At 44.1% G+C, this 13683-nt stretch overlaps 1 protein-coding gene across 2 annotated transcripts in view; it reads left to right on the forward strand.

Annotated features, from left to right (window-relative positions):
* Positions 1 to 10274: 10274 nt before the first annotated feature.
* The window catches only part of KCTD16 (potassium channel tetramerization domain containing 16), a 245208-nt gene continuing 241799 nt past the window's right edge, over positions 10275 to 13683 (forward strand). Inside the window, exons 1-3 of one of the 2 annotated variants that reach the window (XM_010950568.3) lie at positions 10275 to 10821; positions 11131 to 11218; positions 11586 to 12737. In XM_010950568.3, the coding sequence (XP_010948870.1) occupies positions 11906 to 12737 (832 nt within the window). In that variant the 5' untranslated portion in view covers positions 10275 to 10821; positions 11131 to 11218; positions 11586 to 11905. The remainder of the gene's footprint in view (positions 10822 to 11130; positions 11219 to 11585; positions 12738 to 13683) is intronic. The other variant, XM_010950570.3, reaches the window with a different exon arrangement.

Genomic DNA, 13683 nt, shown 5'->3' on the forward strand with positions numbered 1-13683 from the left:
ACTCCTGCTCTTTTATTAGATCTCCTCTGTGATAGACAATTGCCTTAAAGAACTGCTGTTACCCACAGAAAGTCAACTTTCCCAAACCCTCCAGATCTCCTTAATTACAGGGCTCTTAGAGTCCCTGAAATAGAAATAGTGCTTTGTATCCTCCTCTACGCGCCACCCCACCCCCACCCCACCCTGTAACTAGAAGCGTGCCCCGTTTATTGTGGGAAACTGTTCCTGGAAATAACCACGTCAACTAAATCAGTGGTCTGTGGAATTTTTGCAGCATCCTTGGGGATGAGCGACTGATGCCATGCTTTGGCAATTACTCTCCTTCTCAAGTCTTCTGAAGTTGTGATATGCCTCTGGCCATAGATTTCCTCTGTTCAGCCTTCATACTGTTGTTGGTCAGTCTTTGCAGGCTGCAGAGAGGTTTCTGCTGCCCTTCAAAGGATTTCTGCCAGGCAACAACTGTGCTGACCTGGGTGTCTTAGACTGTCTCCCTGGAGGCATTTGGAGCTGTTGCAGGGACGCCCTCTTTCCACCCTCCAGTATCTTCTTCCATTGTTTGTAGCGTCCTCAGCACTGTCACCCTTTTGCACCCCTTTTGTCAGCCGTCTTGAACTCACGTGGTCATTGGCACACAAGTAACGGCTGAAAGAGGGACCTGCTGGAGGAAATAAGCAGCGGGGCTGGACCACTCAACTGGCTCTTAGTCCTCATTGGCTGAGAACCAAATACAATTTAGCAGTACAGACTAGCGCTGTAATGGGCTTACATTTATATACACGTATAAAATATTTCTGAGCGCATCAGGACTCTAATAAATCAGCCCGGTTTGAGGCAGTTCTAAATGAATTCTAAATGAGGACCTCTGACTTCATGCCCGGTAAATGTGTAGTGATGCAAGGTGGCACTTTGTTTAGTCCATCAATAATTTATTAATGGGCACTTAGTGCTAGACGTGCTGTTCCTTAGAGTTTCAAAAAATGACTTCGTTTTGTTTAGCTCCGTGCCTCTCTCATGGAACTTTCTCCACTTGCCTTAAGAGCAATCATCGCTCTTTTCTGTGCATCACTTATCTAGCTCCAGTTTGGACACCGATTAAGTTGTTTTGCGCTGCTGGATTTTCCACTTGTTGAGGGTCAGGCTCATGCCTGGTTAATCATTGCATCCTCTACGGTGTCTAACAAAGTTCTCTTTGCAAATAGACACGTAAATATTTTGAGCAAATGACGGATGATAAGAGACATGGAGCAAAAGAGGGATTTTAAAGGAGCTCAAAGCATTTTTTGTCGTTGCTATTGGACTCCCAACAATCTTAGCTGTCGTTCTCGAATTGGGTTTCTGGGGGAGGACTCTGTCTTGACTCTGATTGGCCAATGGCTCTTTAGGTGAACTTTTTTGGGGAAGGGGGAGTTGTTATTATGAAGCACTGATGTTCTCAGCATGGACTCCATCCCACGGGTCACTTTTCTTGGGCAGTTACTTTCTCTTTTCTTCTTTAGAGTTACCAGCATACATGTCCTTGGGCAAAATGGCAGTAAGAGGAATGCATTTGCTTACGATCTTTGGTACAAATTAGAAATCCATCACCTTTTCCTTCCCTAGGGCCCTTTCTCTAATTCTTCGTCTTAATTTATGATTTTACTTAATATCCTGTCTAGGGGTAATCTTAGCCTCAGTGTTCAATACGATGGTCCTGCAACAACGTTGCTGTGTGTCACTGCTCTTGAGATCTGATTTATATGTATGAAAAATTTCAGGGGTTGGCAAGAGACATCAGGTTGAATCCAGTTTCTATCAGATACATGAATCTTTTTTTTTTTTTTTTTTTTTTTTTTTTTTTTTTTTTTTGCGTCTCTCTATCTGTTCACAGGCATTCTTTTCCCTGATGAATGGCAACCAGCTTTATCAGGAAGATATATGACACTGGCTCTGTTTCAAACAATGGCCTGATACCCTCCAGCAGCCACTGGAGCTACACGTTGCAAACCAGCCTGTCATTCGGAGAGACCCTCGGGTAATTGTGAGGTGCGCTTGAGGCTCAGATCATTGTCCATAAAGGTGACATGCAGTCTCCTCGGCAGCAGCTGTGCATGCCTGCACTCCACAGCCAACGAGTGAGGTTTTCCAACTCACATCTGAACTGTGTGCTTTGACTCCTTACATCTTGTGCCCAGTATGTACATCTCTATAGGTCAGTCACTACAGGCCTTCAAACTCCACACTCCACTCCACACACATTTTTGGAACAGATGCAGAGGGACTGATGCATGAAATGACTGGCTTAGAATTGCCTGGGACCTTGTCAAGATTTTTTTTAAGTAAATCATATTTTTTTCACCATCTAAGCACTTAAAAAAAAAAAAACTAAAAAACCAGAGATTTGAACTTTATCCCCCAAACAGTTTCTTAATCTCTCAAAGCTTCTACATTCTGGAACATAAACATATACATTTATACTACTCATCCTTGTGGATTTAAGAAAGGCCAATTCTCTGATGCTGCTATGAAAAACTTTTTATTTTTCCTCTTTATAACCCTTTTTCATCTTTCCAATCAGTCTTCCACTTGGAACCAACGTTTCAGGAGTAAAGAAAATTAGACACACCACGTGAGATCAGACTCTTGCTGTATCCAGCTAAATTTTCTGAACACCATTGTCCCCATGGTTCACTTATTCATTTACTGGTGTATTCATTCATTCATTCACTTGTTTTTGGTAACAGACCTCTGACAAGTACTTATGGAGTGCTCTGTGCGCCCTATCCAGGCTTGGGGAAGCAGTGGTGATCTATGCTAGAAACACGTTGTTCCTCTGTGTGAACAAATCCAAATAGTAGACACAGATTGAGGGTATTTAATAAAAGGAATGATCCCTAAATAAGTTTGGTGTCGTTAAAAGGGGGCTTTGGAATCAGACAAGCTTGGGGTGACCTACTGTCAACTAATTAACCTCTTGGAGGTTCTTTTATTCTCCCTACAATGCCAGCAGTTTAGGATTGTTGTAGGACTTCAAAGAGACAGTGTATGTGAAAATGCCTGGCCGTCAGCATCAGCTTTATTTGTTAATTTTGTGAACTTGTTTGGCCACAGACATATTTTAAGAAACTGGCATTGGTGCAGTTTTGAAACTAAAATCTGTGACAGTGTCCCCTTCCAGGGGTGTCCCTTCTAATGGTCTTTTTGTTGTTGTTGCTCCATTTTTGACTGGGTGTCGGGTGCTTGAATGACCTCTTTGCAGTAGTGAGTTAAGAAAGGCTGCTTTGGCAGTTGGTTGACTTCTCTGGGACCTGACCACATGCAGAGGTCCCTAATCGCATGGAGAACTCAGTGTTTTGGGAACTAAGCTGAAATCAACCACCTTGTATTTCCAACCGATCGTTCGTTCCGTCATGACCCTGTCAGCTTCTTAACATACCATTTGTGTGTGTGTCTGTGTGCATGTGCCACTCTGAGAAAACACTCTTGCTCCTGTGGTTAAATTCAACAGACATTTACTGAGCACCTCCCAGATGCCAGCTCCTGTGCTAGCTGCTGGAGGATGCCGAGATGAGTGCCAAATGGTCCCTGCCCCGTGGATTTCTCATAGCTGACTCAAAGGCAAGGAGAAAAGTGCTCTGGCGATCAGAGTGGTATTTCAGAGCATACCTGAAATTCCCAGCTTTGACCTCTCCAGTCCTCTAATAAAACGATTCAATTTTGTTCCTTGAGCTAAATCTTTCCATTTGCTATTTGGTCTTTGCCCTTCTCTCTTTCTGCTGTTCCCCATCATCAGATGCCACTGGTAAGATTTATTTCATCCTACGAGGATGCCATGTTTGCATTTACTTGTGAAAAATGCCTTCTGCAAACAATGGCTACTCCAAGTGACTGCTGAATCACAGTAAAATGATGTGAGGTATTTTGAATGAGCCAGCCTCTTCATTCGCTTTCCTCAATTGTCATCCTCTGAAAAGCAGAGCTACCTTCCAAAGGCAGGCAAGTAAGTTTTTAAATGTACTAATTATCTGTCTCCAAGGACAATGGTGCTAAGAGTGCCCAGTATCCTTTGTCTTTCTCCTACTTCCCTCCTGGCAGGGAGAAGCAGACTTTTCGAAAGGGGAGCAGTCACACCACCAGTATGAATGAGTAATGTGGTGCCCTTCCATCCACTCACTCACACAGACAGACCCATGGGATTCAGGCAGAAAGTGGAGAGAGAGGGACAGAGGAGGTGATGGGGCCAAGCATAAATATAATCACAGTGCCCATTACCTACTGAACACTTGCTATGTGCCTAGTACTTTCAGAACAGTATCTCCAATCCTTACATCAATCTTGAAAGTAGATTTTTCCATCTCTAATATACACAGGAGGAGAATATCTTCAGAGAGGTGCAGTGATGAGTTCATGATCATACAGCTGGTAGGTACCTCTTTCAAACCTTGCTCTGCCTGATGCTCAACCCTGTTCCTTTTCATTATAACTAGGATTTTCAAACTCTATTTCCTGCAAGTTGCTTCAGGGAGTTTCAATACATTTCCATTTAAGCACGCATAAAACTATTAAGAAAAACATTAAAATGCACTCTGGCGACCGCTGACATGTTATTGCAATTTCTGACTGATTGCTTTTTAGGTAAATAAGTGTTTTTGAACTTAACACCTAAACGCTTTCTGATTTGACACTACTTGTATCTGTTGCATATTTTGGAAAGGCGACAAAGATGTCGTCTGAAAAATGGGTTTCCTGGGTGGAAGATAAAAGGCTGACAATTATTGGCTTATAAATTGCGCTACTCCTTTACCAAGAGATATGTTGCATAATGTATAGTCAACATAATAAGGACGGTGCCAACACGTCTAATACAACAGATGCAATGAGCATGGGTATCATACTGTGAACCACACAAGATGGTTAAGGAGGACGCTCAGAGTAGGAGTGCAGAGGAGGCAATGGAAGACCTTTTGTTTTTTATGGCGGTGCCTAAAATACTGCCCGTGTGTTTGCCGGAACCAATTGTTGGATGTCTAGGCAGCTATTTTCTTCCCTCCCCCTCACTCACCAATCCATTTTTAAGGATGAGTGTTTTTCTGTGGGTGAAGTTTCATGATGATGAGACCACAGCTTCAAAACACGTATGTGGAGTTGGCTCCACGCAACTTCTATGATCAAATTATGTGCTCCTGACTTTGACCATTTGTTCCAGAAAAGCTACCTTGTTTTGAAGAGAAACCTAAAAGATGTCACCTTCAAACCTGAAGAGCAGTACTTACTCTGTTTTTAGATTAGCATAAAATGTTAAAAAAAAAAAAAAACCCACAGATCTCAAAATGACCATTCACCTGGAAGAACTTTCCTCTGCAGACTTCCATTTAGAGGCTCCCTGGGGGTATGAACAGCTTTCGCTCTTATTTGTATTTTGGAAAGAGAGTTCAAGAGCGTTCTCAGGGAGAGACTGCGAGGTGAGTGACTAGCCTGAATGTTTGCTATGATCCCCAACTTTCAGGTGGATCTGAGGCTATGGAGGGTGCCCTCGAAGGGTCTGCCATTCCAGCTTTACAGGTCTGCAAGTCTAATCCAAATTCTTTCTTGCGAGGCGTTATTTTAACAAGACGTCGCTGTTTGCTGCCTCCTTCCTCAGTTTCTTACACAGTCCATTACTCCCTAGTATGTCTCTGAAGGATTTAGCAGCTGTGTTCTATCTTTCTTTTGCCATCAGTCACAACGTCTCCATAAGGGGAGACAGCGTCACTTTCTGGGTGTGGAAGCAGGGGCCACCTGAGGTTAAGCGGTTTGTCCAAATCATCTGTGAACTATGTAGGACCAAAAGCTGAAAACAGTAGCAGACATCTTTCTGCAAATAAGAGGCAGTGCTCAAGAATCTAGAACTTTTTCATCTTTGTCTTCCATTGCTATGATTTGGGGTATGAGTGTGTGTTTGTATGTGAGCGTCTGAGTTCAGAGATTGTATTGAATTCAGCTTTGTTTCTTAAGTACCTAGCCCTGGACACAATACCGGTAGTTAGTAAATCCACGTGGAATGGGTGACAAAGGTACCAGGAATGCACCCTTGTCTGACAGAAGATCATGGAATTTTTATTTTTAACCCTTGTGGTATTGATTATTCTTTGTCCGCCATTCTGCCACCCATCCTCCCCACCAAAGCCTGAAATCTCCCCATTATTAATAAATATATTTATAACAAGCGATGACCTTTACCTAAAACTGCATAGTGGAAAGAGCAAAGATTTTGGACGTAGAACTGAATTTTAATCTTTGGGCATCTTTTGTAACTTCTTCATGCCTCAACCTGTCTGACAGCAACAAATATGGCTGTTTCTACCACAAGCACGAACGCTAGCGGTGTTTACTGCGCACTCACCCAGAGCTAGGAAATGTGCTGGGGTCTTAACATGAGGTTGGTATCTAACCTGCACAGCACACCTGGGAGGCAGGTCTCATTATCTCCATTTTCCCCTGACTCAGAGACACTGAGTCTCCCATTCAATGTTACACCACCAGTCGGGGAGAGCTGGGAGAGAGATAATGACTGTGTGAGGACTTCATGGCTGGCCCTCCATAAACAGTAGCTATTAAGATGATGGTGATAATTCAGGAGTCCTTGGGGCAGGTAACACAAATGAGTGCACAGCATCTTAGTGTGAGGGAGTTTATGAGGTCAGTTCCCTCCTTGATGACAGAGACAGTCAGCATAAAAGCTATCTCTACTGGAGGGGACGGGAGACTTAGGGATGCTTTAGGGGGTGAGGAGGTGGGAAGTGATCACATTATTCCAAAATTAAAACTGTCCTTTTGAGAATATACTCTTCAGCATTCAGCTGTGGGGGTGTGTGAACATGGGGGATCAGGAAACAGAAGCTAAGACACATTTCATCCATTCCACAATTTACCCACGGCGTGTCTTGCTGTGCAGGAGGCTTGCGCACCACCAGGAACGGGGTGGAGCATTCTGCCTTGCTCTTCCCTCAAGAGAAATCTGTTGCTGTATGTTCAGCCTTCGGGCCGAGTGTGGCATCCCACGGTGTTTCAGCGGGGAGCTGTCAGGAGAGAGGAATAACGCTAGCAGCGTTATCTGCTGACACGAAGGACAGGAATACACTTACAGCCTCGACTTGGCTTCTTGCCTCTTGTTCAGGCATCTAATAGCTGGGCTTCCTGACAACCTCCCTGAGACACCCTGAGACACACTCGCTTACTCTAGCACTATTGAAATCTCTCTAAATGGTACACTGCTTTGTTTCCTCCAAGCCTAATCTCTCTCTCTCTTTTTTTAAATTGAAGCACAGTCAGTTACATTTCTGGTGTATAGCACAATGTCCCAGTCATGCATATACATACATTTCTGATGTACAGCACAATGTCCCAGTCACACATATACATATATGTATTTGTTTTCATATTCTTTTTCATTAAATGTAATTAAAAGATATTGACTATAGTTCTCTGTGCTATACAGAAGACATTTGGTTTTTTAAATCTATTTTTATATATAGCGGTTAACGTTTGCAAATCTCAAACTCCCAAATTTATCCCTTCCCACCCCTTTTCCCCCGGTAACCGTAAGATTGTTTACTATGTCTGCGAGCCTGTTTCTGTTTTGTAGATGAGTTCATTAGTGTCCCCTTTTTCTCTCTTTAATCTAACTTCTCCATTTTTCTCTCTTTAACCTCACTTCTCAATCCTTTGCATCCTCCAGACTAAAGGAACAAGAAAGAGTACAGATCAGAGGATGTTAGCCTGGGGTCCACAGACCCCAATTAATAGGTTCCGGGCCAATCTTGAACCAAACCCCTGACCTCTCAATGATGAGAGATCTAGACCCCCTCAATTTCCTGAGGCTCCAGGTAGATTAAGAAGTAAATATGCCTAAAGAGGGCTAGCAAAACAGTTGTCCATTTTTAATAGTTTATTATAATAAATGAACATTTTCAGCACAAAACAATATACAGCCATATAAATGTGCAAAAAGCCTAGGATATTTGCAGTGTTTATTTAAAAATACAGAGTCCAAGTGCATTTCAGGCAGTGTGGTCCAACTGTGGGTCACAAGGTTACACAAGGGTCACAAGGTCGTCTGGGAAATGATTTTTTTTTTCAAGAATGTGTCTCCGTGAGCATGTGTATAATCTCATTTCAAAAGGAAGGTTCATAGTCAAAATTTGAGGATTTCTTGGAGTGTGAGTCCCTGGCCACGTGATGTCCCTGTTTCCTCTCTTTACTCAGCCTTTCCTGAGATGCTCTGTCCCCGGCATTGAATGCAGACCTTCACGCTTGTGTGTTTATTTTCTAGATTTCCTAAGATTCTCCAAGCAATCCTTCCTCCAAAAATATTAAGCGCTACTTGTCTCAAAAATAGCCTAACCGATAAAACCCAGACCAATGAACAGAGTTCCTCCTTTTGAAATTCAGAACACTCTTCTTCTGAATTGTAAAAAATATTTTAGCCTTGGAATTTAATGTAATATTAAACTCTTTTAAATGACTTGCTTTTTTTTACAAATGTGTAATAATCTTGCAATTCTTCTTGTTTTCTTTATTTGCCACCTCTCCATCTTTATTCTAGAATCCATAAGGTTACAAACAGGACATTTGTCATAGTGAACAGGCAGTGGTCTAAACTCTACCTGCTACTCCAGCTGTGTGACCCCGTGGGAGTATCTTCCCCGTCTGGTACTCAGTTTCTGTATCTCTAAGATACAGATGAGATGTATCTGTATAAGATGAGATGGTGATTTCATTTCTCAGGCTCCTTTTAGCTTTAAAAGGCTATGTTTTTTCTTTCTCCCACTCTCCACTTCCTGCCAGACTGTCCCCAAACTATTTTAATATCCAGTCTCCAGAGCTATCATCATGGGGTACTGGCCCACTCTGTTAGACATAAAACAATTTGCTCTTAACTACAACCAAACCCACTACTTAACTGGTATAGATTCAGATTTATTTTTCCCTTGACTAGATGGGAAACTAAATACTTACTTTGTCATCTCAGTGAAAAGAGTATTTCCGGTAATACTCAAACCACTATAAAACCTTTAAGATAAAGGAAAAATCTAACTTCCGGCTCAGGTAAGTGGCCAGATACAGAGCTGCACCAACAGCTTTTGGACACTAGATGGCAATATGAGCGCGTCAAATAATAAACATTTCCTTGCTCGGTCCAGCGTTAAAATCCCCATGATTGAGGCCGAAACAGGTTAACACATTAGTTAAAGAAAACAAAGTCAAATATAATCAGGTGTTGGAGTGTTAGCTAATACTCCGAATACGTTCAGTAACCTGAAACTTCGTGAAAGAAAAGACTGTTAAATTAGAAATTAATTTATGCTGCTGCTGAGTCTGTCTTCAAGCTAATTCTTGGGGCAAGAGTTGGCAATAAACACGTCTCCCATGAAATGTATCTAATGCATACTTCCCTCTCCGTTTTTGGTTTTCACTTTTTAAAAAAATAGCAATTGTTTGGAACGGAGGGTGCCTCACATATATTATTTGTAGATGAAGTACTATGTCTCATGAGGAATGTGAGTCCTAAGACATTGGTGTTTTAAAGGGGAAATGGCTGACTTACTGTAAGCCGTTGGCTGGGCCACTATTGACTGGCAGGATCAACTGGAAGCACTTTGTTAGTGGATTAGGTTGCCCTGGAAATGCCTTCCTGAAACTCTAATGATGCACTTAAGGGAACCCTCTGGGACAAGAGTAAAATGTCTCTTAGCAGGCGTGTCTTCCACCAGCATCCTCTTGGGATGAGATGGGAGGGGGCAGGGGCACATCCGAAGAGACGCTGAGTGAGGAAACAGCCCCAGCAAAAGGTTGCAGGTAACAGCTTCTTCCATGGAAGCTAAGACACTGACTTACTGATATAAACCCTGGGTTTTCCGAGGGTACCAGTGCTTCGTGTATTCTTTCGAAAGAGCATCATTAATTCCAGAGAGACTGTATGTATGCATGTATGTATTTGTCTATTTATTATTTACTTATTTGCTGGGGTGTGGGTGGCAGAGGGATGGAGAAGAAGGGAAAAAAACAGGAGGGCATTAGCGAGAACATAATTTCATCTTCTTTGATTGAAAAACAAAAAGCCACTTTGTGGCTTGAACATTGGGGTCATTGAGTGTGCTTTTTTTTTTTTTTTTTTTTTTTTTTTTTTTTTTGGCATCATTAGAGGGGAAATTTGCCCTTCGGCATAAATTCAGTGCTCGAGCAAAGGGTTTGTTAATTTTTTTTAATGAAAAATCTCTGTGTTCCTCTCACTGCTGGGTTGGGGGGTGGGGGTTGCTTCTGGGGTTTGGTGGCGGCGGCGGAGGTCTAAAGACGAGAGGAAAGGGCAGAGCAAAGGCCCTCGGAAACTCCAGACTCCCGGCCGGGACGGGGAGGGACGTGGCTGCGCGGCGCCGCGTCCCCGCCCCAAGCCCCGAGCGCCCGGGAGTCGCGTGCCCACGGCCGGCGCGCAGCGTCCCCCGTGCAGTCCCGGCGACCTGCCACCGAGGAGGACGTGACTCCGAGCCGCCTCCGCTTTCTCCAAGCCATATTCCTTTAAGATGATGTAATAGTCACTTCCCTGGATGGTCTCCTGCCTGCACTGCTGAAACAACAGCACCCGAACTGCGCCGGGAACTGTGGAACCACCCAGCTCCGCCGCCGGGGAAGCCGGAGCCGAGCCCCCCGCCGGCATCTCCGCGCTGCGGCGGCCGCGGCTCCCGCCTGGCTGGGAACATGGGAGCCCGCCTGCCGTTGCCGGCAGGCGGGGTGGCTGCCTGGGACCCCAGCAGGGCACCGCTGTCTTTCGTTCTGCTTCTGGGCTTTCTGAAAAGCTTCTAAGTCCCGGTACCTTTTACAACTCTCTTCTGTTTTAAGGATTCTTTCCAAAGGTTTAAATTTTTTTTTTTTCTTCCTGGAGACGCTTTGGTTGAGTGTTTTTCTCTGCTCTGCTGCTTCAATCCAACCACTTCTCATCACGGTTTAACTTTTTTGTGACTTGTTTTAACTTGAGATTGAGAGTGACTCTATACATACGTAGACGCAAATATACATTTATATAAATATTTATATATGTAAAAAATTATTTTTAAGAGCACATCTCTCTGGCACTTTTCACTGATACCTCTGTCCTTTACCTCTTTGGGATCTGACAAGCTCCGAGACTGTGTGTGTGACTGTGGATTCCGACTGCTTTGCAAATGGGTATCTCTCCACAAGAGCTGTGTGTCCAGCATTCATTAAGGTAAGTTCTGAGGCTTATTGCTTTTCCTGTCCAGCTGGAAAAAAAAAAATTCCCTTTTAGCAGTTGCAAATTGCATATTCCTTTTTAATGCAGAAATAAAAATAGAAATGGTTTTCACACTAAATGCTGGAAGACTGAGGGATATGGATAAATTTGTAGACACAGAATAGCTTGAGAGCAGCTACAATTTAGTTGAAGAATGGCTGAAATCAGTCATTCCGGGGCTGCTTATGTAAAATAATCTCTCCCTCCCTCCCTCCCAGCCTGCCTCCCTCCCTCCCTCTCCCTCCCTCTCCTCTCTCCAGCGGTCTCTCTTTTTCTGACTCATGCTGGGATTGAGGAAATAATTTTCTCTCTTTTCCTTCAGACAGACCTCTCAGTAACTGGGGACCTGGCCTGCCTAGCCCGCTGAGCTTGGGGAAGATCGGATGGAGATGAGTTGATTATCTTCCACGAAGTAATAGCTCACCACCTGCCGGGGTTTAAACTACTTATGCAGCATCCCCACACCCTTGGACTCTTGGCAATTCTGCTTTCTTGGGGAAAAACCTGGGGCAAGAGGAGGTCGTTTTTAACAAGTTAGTGTCCTCGCCCTCCCTTACAAGTTGATGCAAAGGCTCAGGCTGTGACTCCACTGGATTGCACCTTCACATCCAAATAGAAGAAGAAGAAGCAGCAGCAAGCACCATGGCTCTGAGTGGAAACTGTAGTCGCTATTACCCTCGAGAACAAGGGGCTGCCGTTCCCAACTCCTTCCCCGAGGTCGTGGAGCTGAATGTGGGGGGTCAAGTTTATTTCACTCGCCATTCCACGTTAGTAAGCATCCCTCATTCCCTCCTGTGGAAAATGTTTTCCCCAAAGAGAGACACAGCTAACGATCTAGCCAAGGACTCCAAGGGAAGGTTTTTCATTGACAGAGATGGATTCTTGTTCCGTTACATTCTGGACTATCTCAGGGACAGGCAGGTGGTCCTGCCTGATCACTTTCCAGAGAGGGGAAGACTGAAAAGGGAAGCTGAGTACTTCCAGCTCCCAGACTTGGTCAAACTCCTGACCCCCGATGAAATCAAGCAAAGCCCGGATGAATTCTGCCATAGTGACTTTGAAGACGCCTCCCAAGGAAGCGACACGAGAATCTGCCCCCCTTCCTCGCTGCTCCCTGCCGACCGCAAGTGGGGTTTCATTACCGTGGGGTACAGGGGTTCCTGCACCATGGGCAGAGAGGGGCAGGCAGACGCCAAGTTTCGGAGAGTTCCTCGGATTTTGGTTTGTGGAAGGATTTCCTTGGCAAAAGAGGTCTTTGGAGAAACTTTGAATGAGAGCCGAGACCCTGACCGAGCCCCAGAAAGATACACCTCCAGATTTTATCTCAAATTCAAGCATCTGGAAAGGGCTTTTGATATGTTGTCAGAGTGTGGATTCCACATGGTGGCCTGTAACTCCTCAGTGACAGCGTCTTTCGTCAACCAATATACAGATGACAAGGTCTGGTCAAGTTACACCGAGTACGTCTTCTACCGTAAGTGCAAAGGGTTCTTTTTATTTTACCTACGTGTGGAGTCTCTTAACAGATGTATATGGTCTGCATGTTCAGTCAACGTCGAAAGAGTACTATTTTGGGGTGTTTTAAACCCTTGACGTATAGCTAGAGGATTCGGTTATAATCAGCTCTCACATTTTACCTAAAGCAACTTTTGTTTTTCCAGTAAAGTCACAGAATATGTAAAGGCACAAGACGCACATGATGTTGGCGTAGGTGGTGTGTGGAATGAACACAGACATGCATGTCTGTTTGCCAGACACTTGGATTGTGGAGATAAGGTGATGATGAGAACGTGACTGTTGGTCCACGGCAGGCTGCTGGACTTGGTGGAGCAAATGCTGCTGTCTAGTCTTTCATCTGGACTTCAGGGTGTAGTAAGCTGGTTGCTGAAGACTGGCGTTCATTAGGGGCGTTGAACGCAGAAATGAGGGTTGCACGGAATGACGTGATCTTGGCTAGATGGCAGTGTAGACTGATGAAAGACCCCCCTTTCCCTGCCAACCCCACCCCCACCCCCACCTCGGAAATGTGTTTTCATAGGCTTTACAGAGCTGTGATTCGATTCCTTAGCATTGTGTTCTGAGACTTGAGGTGCACAGCAGACTTAATTAAGCTGAGCTTCATTTAGGATTCATCTAAAAGGAATGAGATCCTTGAGAATTGTCAATCACAGGCAGTCATCTTCAGAGAGCTGAGGTGATGGAATCACTGACATCAAAGGGAACCAGAAGAGGGGGAAAAAGGAAACAATTGTACTGAAGCTTTTTAAGGAAGAGTTCCCACTTATTTAAATGACAGTTTACTGTACCGGATGCCTTGTTTTAAAGAAATGGGATTATTCTAAATAAACTATAAGCCATTGATCTTTGAAGGGAGAACAGTAAATCAGTCTGCAAAGTTTCGTGCTGGATTATCTGCTGCT

The sequence above is a fragment of the Camelus bactrianus genome, chromosome 3, assembly GCF_048773025.1.
Source record: "Camelus bactrianus isolate YW-2024 breed Bactrian camel chromosome 3, ASM4877302v1, whole genome shotgun sequence".
Taxonomy (NCBI): Eukaryota; Metazoa; Chordata; class Mammalia; order Artiodactyla; family Camelidae; genus Camelus; species Camelus bactrianus.